Source organism: Vombatus ursinus, unplaced genomic scaffold (genome assembly GCF_900497805.2).
Source record: "Vombatus ursinus unplaced genomic scaffold, bare-nosed wombat genome assembly UNPS02014830.1, whole genome shotgun sequence".
In the NCBI taxonomy this organism is placed as follows: Eukaryota; Metazoa; Chordata; class Mammalia; order Diprotodontia; family Vombatidae; genus Vombatus; species Vombatus ursinus.
This window is the reverse complement of record NW_020954608.1, coordinates 9,066,423-9,084,944: the sequence shown is the minus strand read 5'-3', so window position 1 is coordinate 9,084,944 and position 18,522 is coordinate 9,066,423. Positions and strand designations below refer to the sequence as shown.

At 37.4% G+C, this 18,522-nt stretch overlaps 1 protein-coding gene across 1 annotated transcript in view; it reads left to right on the top strand.

Annotated features, from left to right (window-relative positions):
- The window catches only part of BCAP29 (B cell receptor associated protein 29), a 68,792-nt gene extending 52,736 nt beyond the window's left edge, over window positions 1-16,056 (top strand). The window contains exons 7-8 of the mRNA XM_027838884.1: window positions 12,435-12,535; window positions 15,161-16,056. Coding sequence (XP_027694685.1) covers window positions 12,435-12,535; window positions 15,161-15,199 — 140 coding nt within the window. The 3' untranslated portion in view covers window positions 15,200-16,056. The remainder of the gene's footprint in view (window positions 1-12,434; window positions 12,536-15,160) is intronic.
- Window positions 16,057-18,522: the final 2,466 nt, after the last annotated feature.

The window sequence follows — 18,522 nt, the reverse complement described above, 5'->3', positions numbered from 1 at the left end:
CCTAAGGAAAATCTTTTTTTTTTTTTTAATATTAGTCTCAGACTGTAACTTTTCAAAGAGACACATTTTCACACACAAAGACATATGTATTTATATATACACATACATGAGTATGTATGTATGTATACTTCTAATTGATACCAGGAATGAAGGGCAACATGGCACTGTGGATAAAGAAGTAAAGGCTGGCCTTAGAGTCACAAAGACATGAGTTCATGTCTTCCCTGTGACATGACCTGGCTCTGTGAAACTGGGCAAAGCACCCTCTCAGGGCCCCGAGCTACTGTCTTAAGGCTGCCTCCATTGATAGAGGGAGTTTTTTCATCCTGGAGGTCCTTATACCAACGACATCAAAGATACAGTCTCTCTCTTTACCAGTGATATTTTATACCAACTTCATGTATACCAGTGGGCCCTGTGGTACAAATTTTAGCCTTTAGCTTTCAGTGCTTTCTCATTGTGTAATCAAAACATATTTGTATGTGTTCCATTTAATTTAGTCAAATTAATACAATATCATTTTAACATATGTACAAAATGTACAAAGAGTTAGAAGAAAAGCCTCTGTCATATTGGGTGAATCCTCTGTTGAAGATCTATTGAAGAAATTAAAGGAATCTCTATTGAGGCTCACTGGACAAGATGTATTTGTAAGAAAAACTTGTACGGTTCTGGGATCTCATCAACATGGGTATTCCCTTCCTTGATGCAGATTGCAACCCATCAAAACTTTCTGATCCTGTATGTTCCTTGTCCTTAATACAAAATCCTCTTGTTGTTTCCTAGAACCCCAACAGATTTACAGAGTGCTTTACCACCATCACCTCATTTGATCCTCAAAATAGCCCTTTACTTGTTACTGGTTCCTGAGTGACCTTGGGTAAGAAACTTAACCTTCCTGGGCCTCAGTTTCCACATCTGTAAAACAAAGTGGTTAAACTAGGTGACCTCCGAGGTCTATTCCAGTCATGATCCTATGATCATTCCCATTTCAGAGAGGAGGAAGCTGAGGCTCGAAAAAAGTGTATCTTGTGATAAAGTGTGAGAAGCAGAAATCAAACCTAGGGCTGTCCTGATGATAACCAATCCGGTATTCCTTATGATAAATACTCCATGCTTCTTCCTCAAGGAGGGAGCATTGGTGGCAGTGAGATAAGACTAACTCCAGATGCCAAGAGCTGATAGAATTGAGGAAGATGGAAAGCTAGGAAATGGGAGAATGAGACCCCAGGCCAACTGTACATCTTGGTTCCTTGCAAGGCTGTCACCTCTCAGATCCACGTTGAAGCAGAACAACTTGGCTTTTCAAGTCCATTTCTTTTTTCATTTTAGCAAATTCTAGGAGAGATGATAAAATTCCTTAGGACAACAAATTACCTTTCTGGTCACTTAAGTAATAATAATTGACTTCAAGGGGCATTATGCTAATATTTCTTAACTAGGCTTTCTTGGTTTTTCTCTTTAAATGACCCTGTGAAGTAATAAAAGGTTGTTAACAGTTACAGACCTTAAGAAAAATATGGTTTAGGAAATACCAATTCTAAAAACTCCACTGATTCCGAGAAGCTTTCCAATTACTAAGACCAGCATTTCAGATTTAAGTGTCTTACTTTGTATCAGTGATCCTCTAACTTTGAAGTGTGTGTATGTGTGTGTGTGTATTATCTTCCTGAAGAGTTCAAATGACATTTCATAATAGTAAGTATTATTCTTCTTCGCATTTTAAGGCAAGGAAATGGAGTGATGCATGGGAAATGATCTGGATTGTACATTGAATGATAGCCAGTTCGCCTTGCATTGCCCATTAGCTCAGGCTGCCATAAACTGAGGGTTTTCGTCATCCCATTCCAAAACACTAGCATCTCAACTCAAATGTTTGACATGCATTTTGTGATTTTGCTCTACCCTCCTCATCTCTAGTTCTGTACTTTTTAGTGAAGTTCATGACCATAAATTCTTTTAGTCACTGCAGTTGCCATCTTTCTTCCCCCAGACTCTGTGCCATCTGGTGAACACCCCAGCATGAATTGCCTGGAAAAATGAACATTATTCCCCTGTAGGATACTTAATTCAAGTCACCGTCACCAAACATTATTAAGTGTGGCTGTGTGCAAGGCACTGTGTATCTTCAATAACTAACCCCAGAGAAAGGCTCTGGCAATTTTAGTGAATTCTTTTCATCCATACTCTTGAGAGTAGTTTGGACGACACATGGATTTCTCCCTTTAAAAACTTCACACATGTTATGAGGGATGATAGAATTTTGGCACTCAAAGGGACTAGAAATCATCTTATGCAACACTCTCATTTTATAGTTTATCAAAATGAGACACGGAGAGGTATGGTATGTTTCCTACTCTGAAAATTGACAGCCATTTAAAAACGTTAATGTCATCTTTTCTAAATAAGTTTTTAGTGGTATCTTCTGTTTCTTACATCATCATAGTTTTCCCAAGTATACCTCCCCTATAATAAGTAGTATTTTTTAAAGAGGGGGAAATAAATATCAGCACAACTGACAGACACATTGAAAAAAAGTCTTAAAACATGTGCCAGTTTGAAGTTGGCCATGTCTTTCTCATATCTCTTCAATTATGTCCTACTTGAACATTATAATTTTACTACATTTACTTTAGATTTTTTTCAGTGTTTGGTCATTCTTTCCATTTATATTATTATAGCAGCTATATGTTAGTTTCTTGGTTCTGCTTACTTCCTCTGCATCATAACAGATCAGTCTGTACTTCTCTGTACTCTTCATATGCATCATTTCTTACATCACAGTAATATTCCATTACATTAGTTTACCACAATTTGTTTAGCCACTCCCTAGTTGATAGGGATCTACTTTGTTTCCAAAAACTGCTGCTATAATTATTTTGGTGTATTTTGAAGCCATCTTCTGATGGCTTCCTTTGGTGTAAACCCAGTAATAAATGGAGTCTGGTTCAAAGATATGGACATTTTAGTCACTTTGTTTGCATAGTTCCCAGTTGCTTTTCAAAATGGTTGTACTATTTCACAGTTCCACCACCAGTGTATTAGTGAGTGCCTCTCATTCCACAACTCTTCCAGCATTGACGATTACCATTTTTTGTCATCTTTGCCAGTTTACAGAGTGTAAGGTGAAACCTCAAGTTTGTTTTGATTTGCATTTCTTTTATTAGTGATTTTGAGTATTCTTTCATGTGGTGGTGAATGCTTTATAATTCTTTTCTTAAGGACTGTTTTTCCTATCTTTTGACCACTTATCTATTGGGGAATGGCCATTAGCCTTATCTATACTTGTTAATACTTTGTTATACCTTGGATTCCAAACTTTTTGGGGGGGGGGGCAATCGGGGTTAAGTGACTTGCCCAGGGTCACACAGCTACTAAGTGTCAAGTGTTTGGTCTGAGGCCAGATTTGAACTCAGGTCCTCCTGACTAAAGGGCTGATGCTCTATCCACTGTGCCACCTAGCTACCCCCTGATACCAAACTCTTATCAGAGAAATTCGATACAAAGATGTTTTTCCCATTCAACCATTTTCCTTTTTTTTCTTGGTATAGTAATATGTCCGTATAAAAGCTTTGCAGTTTCAAGTAAAGTTTTCTGTTTTATCTTTTGCAAAATTGCCTCTGTCTTTTACTTGGTTAAGAATATATCTCCTACCTATAACTGTGAGAGGTATAGGATCTGTTTCTCTTCTAGTATTTTTCTAGTATGGTATTAAAATCACATATCCATTTAGAAAGTATTGTGGATGGCACAGCTAGGTGGCTCAGTCAATAGACCTCTGACCTTGGAGTCAGGAGGACCTGAGTTCAAATCCAGCCTCAGATACTTAACACTTACTAGCTGTGTGACCTTGGGCAAGTCACTTAACCCCGATCGCCTCACCAAAAAAAGAAAAAGAAAAAAAAGAATGTGTTGTGGAATATGTGGAATAAGCCTTATTTCTGCCAGACCACTTTTTAGTTTTTTCAGCAGTTTTTAATCAAATTAAGAGATTTTTTTCCCCAGATAATTTATGCTTTCCACTTTATCAAAAGACTGGGTTATTGAGGTCTATTGTTTCTGATTCTCCCTCATATAGTCTGTTCCATTGATCTATCTTTCTATTTTCTATTTCTATCAAAACCAGATGGTTTTGATGACTGCTGCTTTGTAGTGCATTCCCTCTTCATTGCTACTTCTTTTTGTGATTTCCTCTGATATTCTATCTAGATCATTTGTTTTTCCAAATTTCATTATTATCAAGTTCTATAAAATATTCCCTTGGTAACTTGATTAGTATAGCATTAAAATTGTAAATTAATTTGGGTCATATTGTCATTTTTATTGTGTTGGCATAGCCTGGTCTCAAGCACTGAGTATTCCTCTAGCTGTTCATGGTGTTCTTTATTTCTTTAAGGAGTACTTTTTAATTGAATCTGTACAAGTCTTTTGTGTGCCTTGGTAGGTAGATCCCCAGATATTTTATGCATGTTTCAGTTACTTGGAATGGGATTTCTCTTTCTATTATTGCCTTTTCGTACTTTGTTATTATCATATAGAAACATTGATTTTTGAGAATTTATTTTGTATCCTGCAACTTCGCCAATTCCCTAAGGGTTCTCCTCTCTGTCCCCCTCCCCTCACACCCCTTTCGGTGATTTCTTTGCGACTAGATCCGTTGATTTCCTTTTCTGAGATTGGGTTATTTAAAATCTCTGACTGGTGTTTTGATAGTTTAGTATTTTATATTAAAGTTTTCTCAATTTTTGTGTTCTTAGTTTTGTTAGCATACAACTGCATAATATGTTCTGATTATTTTTAGTTCATCTGGTTTTGCTGTGATTTCACCTTGCTTATTTGCTATTTTATTGATTTAATTTTCTGCTCTTTTCAGATTAGCTGAAGTATGCCAGTTTCATTGTTCTTTTCAAAGAACCAACTTTTGGGGGGGTGGGATTCCATTTCTGTACTGGAGATACAAAGACAATCAACTAAATAGTCCCTGCTCTCTAGGAGTTCATGATCTATATTATAATTAAATTTTTAAACCATACAGGAAATTCCCATAACTCCAAGAAGTCTTGTCTAATACAACCACCTAACACTGTCATCATTGGGAATATATAAAATCACAGACAAGTCGATTTCAAGCTGGAAGAGAACTCGGATGTATTGTCTAGCTCCCTTTTTTAATAGTTGAGGGAACCTAGTCCCAGAGTGGTGAAGGGACTCCAGTTCCAGCTTTCTCCTGCATTGCGCTGTTTAAGTGAGTTTCTGATAAAACTGTAATTTATGTCCTTTACTAATCAAAAAAGAGTCACTTTGTGGGTGTCTTATAAATGTGACTTTCTTCTAGGCATGTGAAAGAAATTTTAAAAAATTCAGGGGCTGTTCATCAATAAATAAGTAACACAAAAATTAAATATAAAAATGTTCATGACATATTTTTAAAAGGTACAGGTAGGTACCAATTAGTGCAAACAAAGAATCCCTTGAAATGGTTATGTGTATTTGGATTCACAGTATTCAGAGTTATGGTTATGTCAAATATGGTAATAGAAAATTTTCAAAAATAAGATAGTTTAGTCCTGGCTTAATATTTCTCCCTAATATACACTAATTAGTGTTACAGGGTAGACATGTTACTTTATAAATATGTTAAAGACTCACTGTAAATAATGTCTTCCATTTCCTGGCAGAACTTGGTTATTCATCTGTAGTAAATAATCATAATGAGACTTATACATAATGAGCCAAACCTGCTCACTATGCTAACAACATCTTTCAAATGAGTTAGGTGCTTGGAAATGGCATGAATGTCCTTACTTGGGTATCATTTTTTTCTGCAATTATAGGATTAATTCATCTGGCCTAGAAGGACTGATGTGCCTATCAAGTATCATTTTCTCAATTTAATACCTAGTTGGATCCAGTTGATCTTACACATATTCTCTCAGTCCTTACAAAGCAAATCCCTAGCAAGTAGTACCATCCCTATTTCATAGATAGGAAAATGAGATAAAAAGAAATTCAAGACTTCATCTTGGACCTTTTTATCTAATAACTTTATTTTTCCACACAGTACTGATTCTAAAATAGTATGGCAGATTCAAATTAAAAACAAACAGCTTCCACTGTCAAATAACAGGCCTATATAATACTTTAGTCTCACAGAAGGTGGTTTCAGAAGGCAATAGAAGGAATCTGGGGGGAAAATATTTTAATTTTTTTCCCCCACAAAGCAAGAGGCAGAGAAAAGACTGGGAAACACTCCAAGAGGCTCTTAGACAGTTAGCAGCCTCCCCTAATTGGAGAGAATTCAGTAAGATAGTAATCATTAGGTTTATTTATATCTCCTGAAATTAAAGCAAAATGAGAAACACCAGTTCATATCCCCTGCAGGAGAAATTATAGATGAAAAGCATTTGCCTGCATGTGTTTTTGTACTGCCTCATGCCAGGAGTGACCCCCAAAAAGCCAAATAATATCAACTCAATGTTCTTGAGTTTCTGTTTGATGCAAGGTACTGTACATATCTCAGGGAGTCCTTGGACATTATACTACTACTATTACTACTACTAATAGTAGTAATAATAGTAATAGTATTTAAGTTGTTTGGGGCCCAGGTTCACTAGAACATAAGACTCCATGGACCACTTTCTATGCCTACTCTCATATGCCCTTATAAAAAGGGGAGAAAGAATGAAAATCTGACCAGTTATGAGAAGATGGATAAATGAGTCATATATGTGAAATTTAAATATGGAAGTCTGTTGTATAAGAGACTCCAGGAATCTGATGGATTCCAGGTCCTCTCTTAATTTCAGTGCATGGGTTCAATCCAACATACTGGGGACCTTCCTCGAGTTCTCACTTTTTTTTTTCCAAATTTGTTTCTCTTACCATGGAAAGAATGTAGGATGTTAACTCTGCCACTTCAATTCAGCCATCATTAAGTGCCTACTATGTGCAAGATCCTGGGTTAGGCATTAGGAATACAAAGACAAAAAATGAATTAGTTGCTACCCTAAAGGAGCTTATATTCTGCTGGTAGAAAACAACATGTACAGAGATAAGTAAATACAAAATAAATGTATACAACAACAACAACAACAAAAAGGCCTCTTAAATGTCATTTGAGCAAGCTTTGAAGAAATCTAGGAATTCCACAAGGCAGAGATGAGGAAGGAGAGCATTGGATGCATATAGGGAGGTCTTTGCTCAGGTAGAGAGACCTGGGTTCAAATCAGGGATATGCTAACAACTGACTCTCTGGGTGGGTGTGGAAATGTACATGTAACATTTTTAAGTTTAATCAGCATTATTTACATTTTCTCCCATCACTTAAAACTGGACAACCAACAGAAAATAAATCAAGCCCTGATTTGTAGCATTTGCCATTGCTCACACTGAAATTTTAACAGTCAGCTTTCCTAAACAGAGTTGAGCTGGTTCTAGCAGAAGCCTCATTCAAATCTTGACTCAAGTTACCTATTAGCTATACAACCTTAACCAAGTTAGATTAACCAAATTAACTAAGTTAACATTTCTAAGTCTCAGTGTCCTTATCTATAAAACAGTATGGTTGGACTAAATATCTTCTAAGGTTCCTCTAAGTCTGTGAGACTTTGATTGAAAGATTTTTCAAAAAGTAAGTAAATATAGGAAGGATGGAAGATTTTCAAATCTTAAAAAACTTCTTCCCAGCCTACTATTGATGCTTATTAGGTAGCAACTAAATCCCAGGCCTCTTTCTCCGGTGATTTTATGCCTCTCTTCTATGCTCTTTCCAAAAAAAATAGTGATTTAAATCAGCTTGAAATGTCAGATAACAGACCCATAAAATCCCTTATTCACAAAGAGTGGTTCAGAAGGGGATGAAAGGTCTTCAGAAAACACATATTGATTTTCACAGAGCAAGAGTTGGTAAAACAAACAAAAACAAACAACAAAATCTAATAAATACTGTAAGGATCTCTCAAACAGTAGTAATCTCCCCTAATTGGAGGAAATTAATGATTTTTCATGAGAAAGCATTGAGGGGGATGCCTGATTTTTATTAAATACAGTGTTATGGCAGGGTGGGTAGGTGGCATAGTGGATAAAGTGCTGGGCCTGAAGCCAGGAAGACTCATCTTCCTGAGTTCAAATCCAGAGTTCAAAATTTACTAGCCAAGTCATGAAACCCTGTTTGCTTATGTTTCCATATCTATAAAATGAGTTGGAGGAAGAAATGGCAAACCACTCCAGTTTCTTTGCCAAGAAAATCCAAAATGGAGTCACGAAGAGTCAGACATGACTGAGCAACAACAAAAATGTTAATGGCAGTTAGATGCCACAGTACACAGACTTGACTCCAGGTACTGGAGTCAGGAAGACTTGAGTTCAAATCCAGCTTCATACATACTCTGTGCTCCTGAGCAAGTCATTTAACCTCTGTTTGCCTCAGTTTGCTCAACTATACAATAAAGATACCTACTTCTAGGTTATTTAACACACACACACACACACACACACACAAAGGACCTAGGACCTACCTCCAGGGTTGTTGTGAGGATCAAATGAAAAAAATATGTGTAAAGTGCTTAGCACAGTGCCCAGCCTTTAATAAATGTTTATTCCTTCCCCCTTCCCTTCTTCATGACAGTAGCCAATTTAAAATATAAAAATGAACATTATTGCCCAAAGAGACCACCCAAGGACCATCTGGAAACCTGGAATATCACCAATTGTTCTTAACATACATTTCACAAATATTGTTGGAACTTTACAAACAAAACATTATTGTCATCTACTCCACATGAGCTTTGAGAGTTGGACATTCAGCTACCATTGCAAGATGGTCATTGTGGCTTCCATTCTGGAGTAGATGTTAGGGGGGAGGTGAAGAATGCTGTTAACTTTTTTGAGTAACCAGGAATGGAGGAACACTTTACCTCCTGGGTTTTTCCATAGATTCTGCTTACCATTCTTCTCTAGGGAATGGAGCAAGGATGAGGCTCAAACCTCATGGGTCAAAAAACAAGAGAATGAAAATGTCTAACCCTGAGGGACTCTGTGCGTGAGATTTACAGAATTCTAATTTTTCCAAGTATGACCCTCAACATTGTTTGTAAGTGAGGGTGAGGGTGGAAGAAGAGCAGTGACCTTGGGCACATCATGTCGTTCTGGGTCTGAGGATGCTCGATGGCTTCTAAGGCCCTCCCCTTCCTGCCAGCTTTATTTCTTGCCACTCCTGTACATGAATGCCACAATCCAGCTAGAGTAAACCACCAGCTGACCCCACCTCAGCATGCTGTTCACTGTTTCCATTCATCTGCACAGACCACTTTGTAGGCCTCTCAGAATCCTAGGCTTCTGCCCAAGTGTCCCCTCTTTTGTGAAGCCTCCTGTGACTCTCCCCAGTGCTCCCTCCTTTCTCTCTTGTCCTTCTGCTATTCTTATTCACAGTAAAGGTATGGTAGAAGCAGCAGCAGATGAAATCGATAGAAGGAGCACTTTTAGGTTCGCCAATTTCCTCCTCTAATAGATGAGGGGGTTGAAGCGATTTGCCAATAGATAGAAAGGTAATATGTATCAGAGGCAGGATTTGGACCAATCTTTCTTAATATCCCCCCTCTCCATAGAACTTCAGGGCAGGGCCTGGTTTGTTTTTGTTGGCTAGTTTTGCTTTGTATTCAGTTGAGAGGCCAGTTGTGACAACAGATAAGAGCCCAGAAATTGGAGTTGAGAAGACCTAAGTTCAAAACCTGCCTCCGATCCTTATTAGCTGTGTGACCAAATCATTTCAGTTCTCTCAGCCTCAGTTTCCTCATCTGTAAAATAGGATGTTAATGATTATCATCATCATATGGGGCAACTAGGTGGCACAGTAAATAGAGCCCTGGGCCTGGAGTCAGGAAGGCCTCTCACACTTCTAGTTATGCAACCCTAGGCAAGTTTCTGCCTCAGTTTACTCACCTGTCAGATGGGGATAATAATAGCACTTATCTGCCTGGGTTGTTGTGAGAATCAAGTGAAATAATAATTGTAATGTGCTTAGCACCATGCCTGGCAGGTAGTGTTATACAGATGTTAGTCATTAGCATTATTATTATCATCATAGTGCTTTAAAGTTTGCAAAGCACTTAACCTAAGCTAACTCATTTGATCTTCACAACAGCCCTGTGAAGTAGGTGCTTTTATCCCCATTTACATATGTAAAGCGCTTTGCCAAAATGCTAACTAGTATTAATGTTCTTAATGCTTTTTTTCATAGCATCTTAGATTTAAAGCTGGAAGGGGCCTCAGAGATTATCAAGTCCAACTCCTGTATCTTACAGACATGGAAACCTGGGCATAGAGAGGGTCACCCAATAAACGGCAGAGCTGGACTTCTTGAACCCAGGTCCTCCAAATCTAACTCTTAGCACTGGTGCACTCTGGCATTTTTGTCTTCCAATTCACTTTTTAATTGAACCTACTTGCTATGACTAGGGATTTTTCAAGCCTTTGGGAGTTATGGGATACAATCCAGCTTGTTTGCCTTTGATGTTGAATGCACTTCTACTCAAATTTCTTTAAACAACTGCTAAGGGCACGGCACTAAACTAAAATTTGGAAGATACTAAGATTTAAAAATCTGCAAATGATACTGTCCTTGTTCTCAGGGAGTTTGTAACCTTGTAAGTAGCTCTGAGCTGTGGGGCATTATTTGGTTAGGTCTTGGTTGTCAGATGTAAGGGAAGAACACAGCACAAATTCCAAGAAATGTTAGGACATGTATGTATAGAGAACTCAAATGATCAGTAGCTTGTTTGTACATAGTCGTTAGGGCAACTAGGTGGCACGCTGGCTAGCATGCCAGACCTGGAGTCAGGAAGTTTCATCTTCCTGAGTTCAAATCTGACCTTGGACAATTACTAGCTGTGGGAAGTCACTTAACCCTGTTTGACTCAGTTTCCTCATCTGTAAAAATGAGCTGGAAAAGAAAATGGCAAACCACTCCAGTATCTCTGCCAAGAAAACCGTAAATAGGGGTCAGAAAGAGTTGGACACGACTGAAGAACAAGTGAACCACATAGACATTTGTCTGTTGTCTCCCTGATTCATTGTGAGCTCCTGTAGGGCAGGGACTATTTTTTTATCTTTCTTTGTATAATCAGTGCTTGACACGTTTGTTGTTCAATCCTGTCCGACTCCTCCTGACCCTGTAGACCCTGTATCAAGCCAGTACATTCTATGGAATTTTCTTGGCAAAGATACTAGAGTAGTTTGCCATTTCCTTCTCCAGTAAATTAAGATAAACAGAGGTTAAGTAATTTGTCCAGTCACACAGCTAGTGAGTTTCTGAGGTCAAATTTGAACTCTAGTCTTCCTGTTCCCAGGCCCACAACTATTTCCACTGAGCCGTCTAGCTGCCTTGCTTGGCACAAAGTAGGCCCTTAATAAATGCTAATTTACTGACTGACTTATTAATTCATATTTATGACTTCTGATGATATAAGGTGACTGTTTAGCATGCAAAGTGAACCTGTAACCCCATTTCATCATACAAGAACAATATTCCTATGAATTTTTCTGTCTATGCCCTCCCTTAAAAATCATAAATGCAGACATTGTAATATGCATGAGTTATGTATGCCACTATATTAACATTTGGAATTTCTGAGTACATAATCTATAAAGTATTTCTTTACATGTATTTCATAAGGGAAATGGTTTTGAACATGAGCTTTTTTATTTTTCCACACCCACCTTGTTCCCATTCTCTTCCTCCATATGATTTGCATATTAAACAACTTCTGCCCTACAAAGTGTTGACTCGAAATTTCTTCATACATTTCTTGATTTCTATCCAGGTCCATTGCTTCTAACTTATTTCTGTTAATCTTCAATAAGCACAAGCTAAAATGTACTTAGTTTCCTTGCAGTTAAGCCTTGAAGTACATGTTGTAGACCCTTTATTAGACTTTAGTATGTAATAGATGCTAAGCACCTTGAAGTAAGAGCTAGAAAACCAGTTCTTGAGTCAGAAAAACCTGGGTTTGGGTCCTCCCTCTAACACGGCCTGGCAGGGGAACCGTGAGCAAGTCACTTAACCTCATGTAGTGCTCTAGGCCAGAGTTTCTCACACTTTTTGATCTCAGGACTGCTTTATACTCTTACAGATTATTGAGGACCCTACAGAGCTTTTATTTATGTGGGTTCTATCTATCAATATCATTAGAAATAAAAAATGTTTTAATATTATCGTAAAAAAGTTGCAGGTCAATAAGGGCATTTACACATGAGTAGGACCCCATACTAATGAAATAACAAGTCTGAAAAACAAACAGACAAAGTGTGAGTCTTTGGTTTTGTGGAGATCCAAGTTCTCAATCATTGTGTTCATTTAACAGTACTTTTCTTTTCTTCCTAAGAGATTTCTAGAAACAAACCCTTCTTATTAATTCTCTTCTGCATTTTTTTTTCAGCCCTTTCTAAGGCCCACGATGAAGTCACCACAATGAAGAAGCAATCTGAGAGTCTTTCAAAGGAATATGACCGCCTTCTGAAGGAGCACACACAGCTCCAGGTATGCAAGACTGTTGTAACTATAATTGCCAAAGTCCAGCCTTCTGCCACTTGGCTTTCCCCAGATCCAAGAAAATAGATTTAAACATTGCCTCCTAGACCCTTCACTAACTAAGCTAGTAAAAGGGCCATCCCAGGGCAGTTTCTCTCAAGTGAGTAAATACTACAGACCTGGAAAATTCAAAGAGATAGTCAACTTTTTGAATTTCAGCCTGTGGTAAAGTTTAGAAAGGAGATACTGAACCAAAGAGTAGAAGTATCAGAAAGGAGAGAGTAGTTACTGTTGATAATCTGACTTGAGCTATTTGCCCCACAGGGTGAAAATTGAAGTTTCAAAATGAGTTTACTTTCTTCACTTCTATTTCTCTCCAGGGTTTTAGATTTCTGAGAGCAAAGTTACCAGCCAGAATTTAAATATGACCGAGTTTTCTTTACCATCTGGTCCCTGTGGCTCCTGTTATATTTCACAATATAAAATTTCAACAATCTTACCCTCATTTAAAGTGTGACAGGTATAGACTTCATTTAGCAAGGACCCTTTTTCTCAAGTGTGACTTTGATTTTGGTATTTGCGTCCTGGAAACTAGGTGAGGAACAGGACTTTGAGGGATAGATGCTCTCAAGAGCTAAACCATCATCAGTCACCCTGTCTTTTCAATAGCAGCTTTTCAGTTTTTGCTTTTGTTGGGCAATCTTCTCTTTAACTTAGGCTTAGGACCTTCTTCTCTTGAGGTCATTCTTTCTTTTATGTCACCATGCCACTTTCAATACAGTAACCCTGATGTTGAGGGGGAAACATACAAACAAAAGTTTTAAAAGAAGGAACAAGTTTATTTACTGTAAATGAATCCCAGTTCTCCTTCTTTTCAGTCCCTTAGGATTTCCCCATCTCTTTCCATTGTTAGCACAAAGAGAATTTGAGAAAATAACCCCTTCAAAATATGTAAAGTTCTCTTTTTCCTTGTTTGTTTTGCTGTCTGCAAGAAAGGAGGATGGCCAATATCTGACTTTGGGCAGTAGAGGTTCACATCCTCATGTGGAGTTCTGCCAGCATTCAGAGTTCACTTTTAGAAATCAGTCCAAGATGCAGTCTTTGTTCTGAGAGACTTGTGTTTCATTGGTACTCAGTACAGATTTGTTGGTTTGATTGGGTCTTAGGGGATTATATTTATGAAGATAAAAAAGTGGAACTTTCTGGCTCAACATTACTTCTTGCTGAACATTTTGAAACATGCCTTCATAGCTGAATGATCAGTCAATAAGCATTTATTAAGCGCTTACTATATGCCAGTCACCGTGCTAAGCACTGGATCAACACAAGTGTTTGATGTAGTTGGTCCTGAAAAACCCTCACTCCCTAGCTTCTCTAGCTATGAAGTACTAAGGAGCAGACTTCTTGACTACCAGAAAGATGAAACACTGGGAAGGGAATAAGCATTTGTTAAGTGCCTACTGTGTGCCAGATGCTATGCTAACAGCTGTACAGATATTATCTCAGTTAATCTTCACAACAATTCTGGGAGGGGGATGCTATTGTGATCGTCATTTTATGGTTGAGAAAACTGAGGCAGAGGTTAAATGATTTACCCAGAGTCACACAGCCTAGTTAAGTATCTGAGGCTGGATTTGAATTCAGGTCTTCCTGACTCTAGGTCCAGGGTTCAATCTGTTGAGCCACCTAGCCACCTCTGGAACCAGCTACTGAAATAGCCAAGAAGGCAGCAAGTATTCACAAAGCACTTAATATGTGCCAGGATGCAGATGCAATTACGATAAAAGAGAAATACAGTTCTGTCCTCAAAGTGCTTATATTCTCATGAGGAAAGATAATATACAAAAGAGAACAGAAAGCCAGAAGCTCTGGCTGGAAGGGGAATGAGGCATAGTTGGCCTGGCTCATGTCTAAATTGGAGACACCCCCTCCCACCTCACCCCCTACCATTCCCCTAGGGAATTCAACAAAGGAAGAGAGGAGGGGACTGCATGGTAAAGGGATGTGCCAGGGTGAGAGGTCCCAGGTCCTGATATCCAGGACCAGCAAGATGGAGTTGTCTGTGTCTGCAGAGATTTAGAAAATCATAGACAGTTTTCTGTACTGGTGGATACAAGGGGTTGAAATGATTGTTCTTCCTGCTTTATTAAGCATCTACCCAACCAGAAAATTTGAGAAACAAAGAAAAGCCAATATATCTCCCCCTCTTCAACTTCTTTTCCTGGAAAAATTCTGATTGTGTTTGTAGTAGTAGCAATCTTTAAAAAAAACCAACCCTCTTTTTACCTAGAATTAGTGCAAAGTAGATCAAAATAATCCATGTTTAGAATTTTAAAATGAAATCTGACAGGGTACTTTTGTCCTGAAACATTTTTCCAAGTAAGACTTCCATATGATAAACTACTGAACTATGCTGTGATCATTTGTGACATTTTTTTTTTTGAGAAAAAATACTAATAGAGTCATTGCTTTCAAATTTCATTTGTTTTTTCTTAATATATATTCTCTAATTGTTACCTCCAAAGGTTGAAGAGATATGTCATTTTAAAAAGAAAGGAAAAATTCCTTTTTGATGATAAGACTCTGATTTTTAAGTCTTTGATGTGTCAACTCAGTTGTATTTTCTTTTTGCAGGAAATTTTAGCAAAGAGTGAAAAGAAAAAAGACCTCTGAAAGAAGATGGGGATGTGGCAAATTAATGCCATCTGTATTGAGGTGGTGAACTGATTTAACAAGTTTGGCCTCTGTGGCCTTTAAAATGAAATGAAATGTTAAGAAACAGTGCACTGCTCATCACTAGCCAATCATAGCTCTTGAATGCCATGTATGTATCCTGTGTTGCAATGGCAATGTCAATAATGTATGCTATATTTGGTTGTGTGTCAGATCTACTGTGAAATCTGTACCCCAGCTCCTGAAAAGGAAAAAAAGAATTATTCTAAGCACAGTCATTACATATCAATAAATATCACTAGTGTTCTGTGTTCTCTTTTCCTGAAAAAAAGAAAGGAAAAAGTTATCGGACAATGGCTTCCACCATCTGTCTGAGAATTTAAGTTGTGTAGGCCTAGGTTTGAAAACATTGATGTTATGTCAGTGAAGATAAGAATGAATCTAAATTATTATTACAATAATAATTTAGAAATTATATTTACTATCAGGAAATGTTTTCACAACGAGAGTAGATATGGGTGATCTTCATCAGCCATTATGTTTTTATATGCTGGGGTCTAAAAAAAATCTATAAAAAATGAGACTGAGTTTATTTTTTTAAATTGATGTCATTGTGGGTCATGTTTGCACATCAGCTATATTGACAGCTATGTTTTGCTCATTGGGTTTCTGCATGAGCTTAGTTGTTTTTCTTAGAAATTTCAAAGTTATTAAAACATAATTAACAAAAATGTTGACTTCTTGAAGTCTCTCTGTGGCAAGTTCTATATTTCTTTGCTGTTAACTATAGTGTCACTGAATCTGCTATTTACAAAAATAAAATTCTTCAAGGAGAAGGTTAATGTATAAGTCACCCACAACTTTGTCGTGGTTTTGCAGCGCTATTTTACAACTGTACCTCAGATGTATGTGCACTGGCTTTACAGACTATCTGAGAAGTCTTTAAATCCCAAAAGGTAAATATTAAGCACTATTTTTCCATTAGAATCTTTATTGAACATTTCCTTTAAAAGTGCATACTGATTGTTTTATCTTATTAATAAAATACTTCTTTAGGTATGAATTCTACTGTCTTCATGGAAGCAAGCCTTATCTCAGAAGTTTGTACTATGAAAGAAAAATGAAAAATAAGAACATGAAAAAGAGAGGGAATAATTATAATATTTTTATTGCTCCTTTTTGTGTCTTCCATGAAGGTTTAATGTAGATACTAACTTTTTTTTTTATTTAAAAAATGAAATAAATGAGCAAATGCACTGGCATTTTTTTTTTCCAGATAAAAATCCAACAGATACTGCTAGGAAATAGAAATGTAGGAGACATTTAACAGAGATGAGTAATGGGACCAGGCCCATATGGACTGACAGTACCACAGATAACAAGGAAAGGCAATACTGAAAAGGGAAAGAACAGAATGAAATGACAACTCAGAGAGCAGGCAAAGAAATATCAGTGTGACATCTACATAAGCAATTATATCATTACCGAGAATTTGGTGTCCCCTCTTGCTGGATAAAAATCAGGACTGGTAGTAGCCAGCCTATAAAATATGTGCAATAAGGAAATTAAACATTCTTATCCTTTTCTGTTTGTCATTTTAAATGTACTTTCTATTTTTATGTGAAATTTTAAAATATTTTAATTTTAAAATGATTTACATTTTATGCATTTAGCTCACTGAACATTTATTAATGGCAAACTATGTGTAAAACCCTGTATTCAAAGATTCAAAGATAAATAAGAGAGTGTGTCCCCATTTACAATCTAGTAATGGGAGATGAGATATACAACTAACAATCACATCACTTAGATGTGGTAAGTTCATAAAAGAAGTACAAAGTGCTATGAGAGTTTAGAAAAGAGAGAAGTCACTTCAAGTGTGGAAAGGGGTGGGGTAAGATAAGGAGTTTGTGAAGGCTCCACAGAGCAAGCTTTGTCATAAAAACCTTGGTAATTACGAAGAGCCCCATAATCTTTTTGTATTATCAAACTGATTTTTTCAAGTATTTCCCCTTTCCCCAAGTAGTCATGTTAAGATGATAAATCTTTGTTTCCATTATTGTCCTTTTCCAGCTTTTCAGAACTACATATCTCCCTAATTTAGTTTAATATCCTACCCTTACTTTATTCATGGCATATACTTGGCATGGTTTTCACTTTATAAGATAAAGTAAAATCCCATGGGAAAAGGTTGTGTTTTATGTATATGATTAATTTATATGTCCTGCCTTTTCATGTTATGATTTATACATTAGGCATTATGGAATCATGGGATTTTGAATTTGGAAGAGACCTTAGGGATTCTGTAGTCCAGTCCTCAGTTTTTATGACTGAGGAAACTGGAGCCCAGAATGGTGAGGTAACTTTCCCAAAGAAACACTGCTAATTAGTAAAAGAACCTTGACTAGAATTCAAATTCTCCTAACTCTTAATCTAGTAGTCTTTCCACACCAGCCAGTCAACAAGTATTAAGCACCTAGTACATTCTGCTAGGCACTTGAAGGAAAAGTATGAAGAATGAAAAAATCCCTACCCCCAAGGAGCTTTTTATTTCAATAGGGAAGAATGAATGAACGAACGAATGAATGATTTGAGCACTTATTCTGCACAAATCTCTGTGCTGTGTGCTGGACATACAAATAGATACTCCCTCTCTCAAGGAGCTCACATTCTAATAAGCAGGGATTTACACAGCATAAATGGAAAATGAATACATACAAATATGATGCAAAGTAAATCCAAGGTAGCTTGAGAATAGGGCACTGGCAGTTAGGAAGACCAGGAAAGGTTTCATGCTGAAAATGTTACTTAAGTTGTGTCTTAAAGAAAAAAGAGACTCCATTTGGCAGACCTGTGAAGAGATGGCATATGGGCCCGAGGTGGGGTGGGGATCGGGGGGAGGGGGTGAAGGGGGGGGTTGGCCAGTAAAAGGCATGGTATAAATCCTATCAAGGGTAGAACAGAAAAGAAGGCCAGTTTGGCTGACTCATAAAAGTGTTGGACAGGGAGTAATGTCCAGGTCCTGTACCATTTGGAGGAGTTAATTAAAACACAAAAGCAAAGCTCATCGATCTTTTTCCATTATTCTTACTCTGGCCTGGTCAAGTACAAAACTGCTTGGTTTGCTCTTCCAGTAATATAATCTTACAATTCTAGTCTTCCTTATCTTACTCAGCATTCCTTATTTTACTACCTTTGACAAAGCCAAAGCTACCACAGGGCCTTTGGGCTTTGTTCTTAGCCACGCCATAGCTACCTACATTTGATGTGTTCTTTGATGGTTTGAGAGGTCCCAGTAGTGCAAAATCTCGACGTAGGGGATC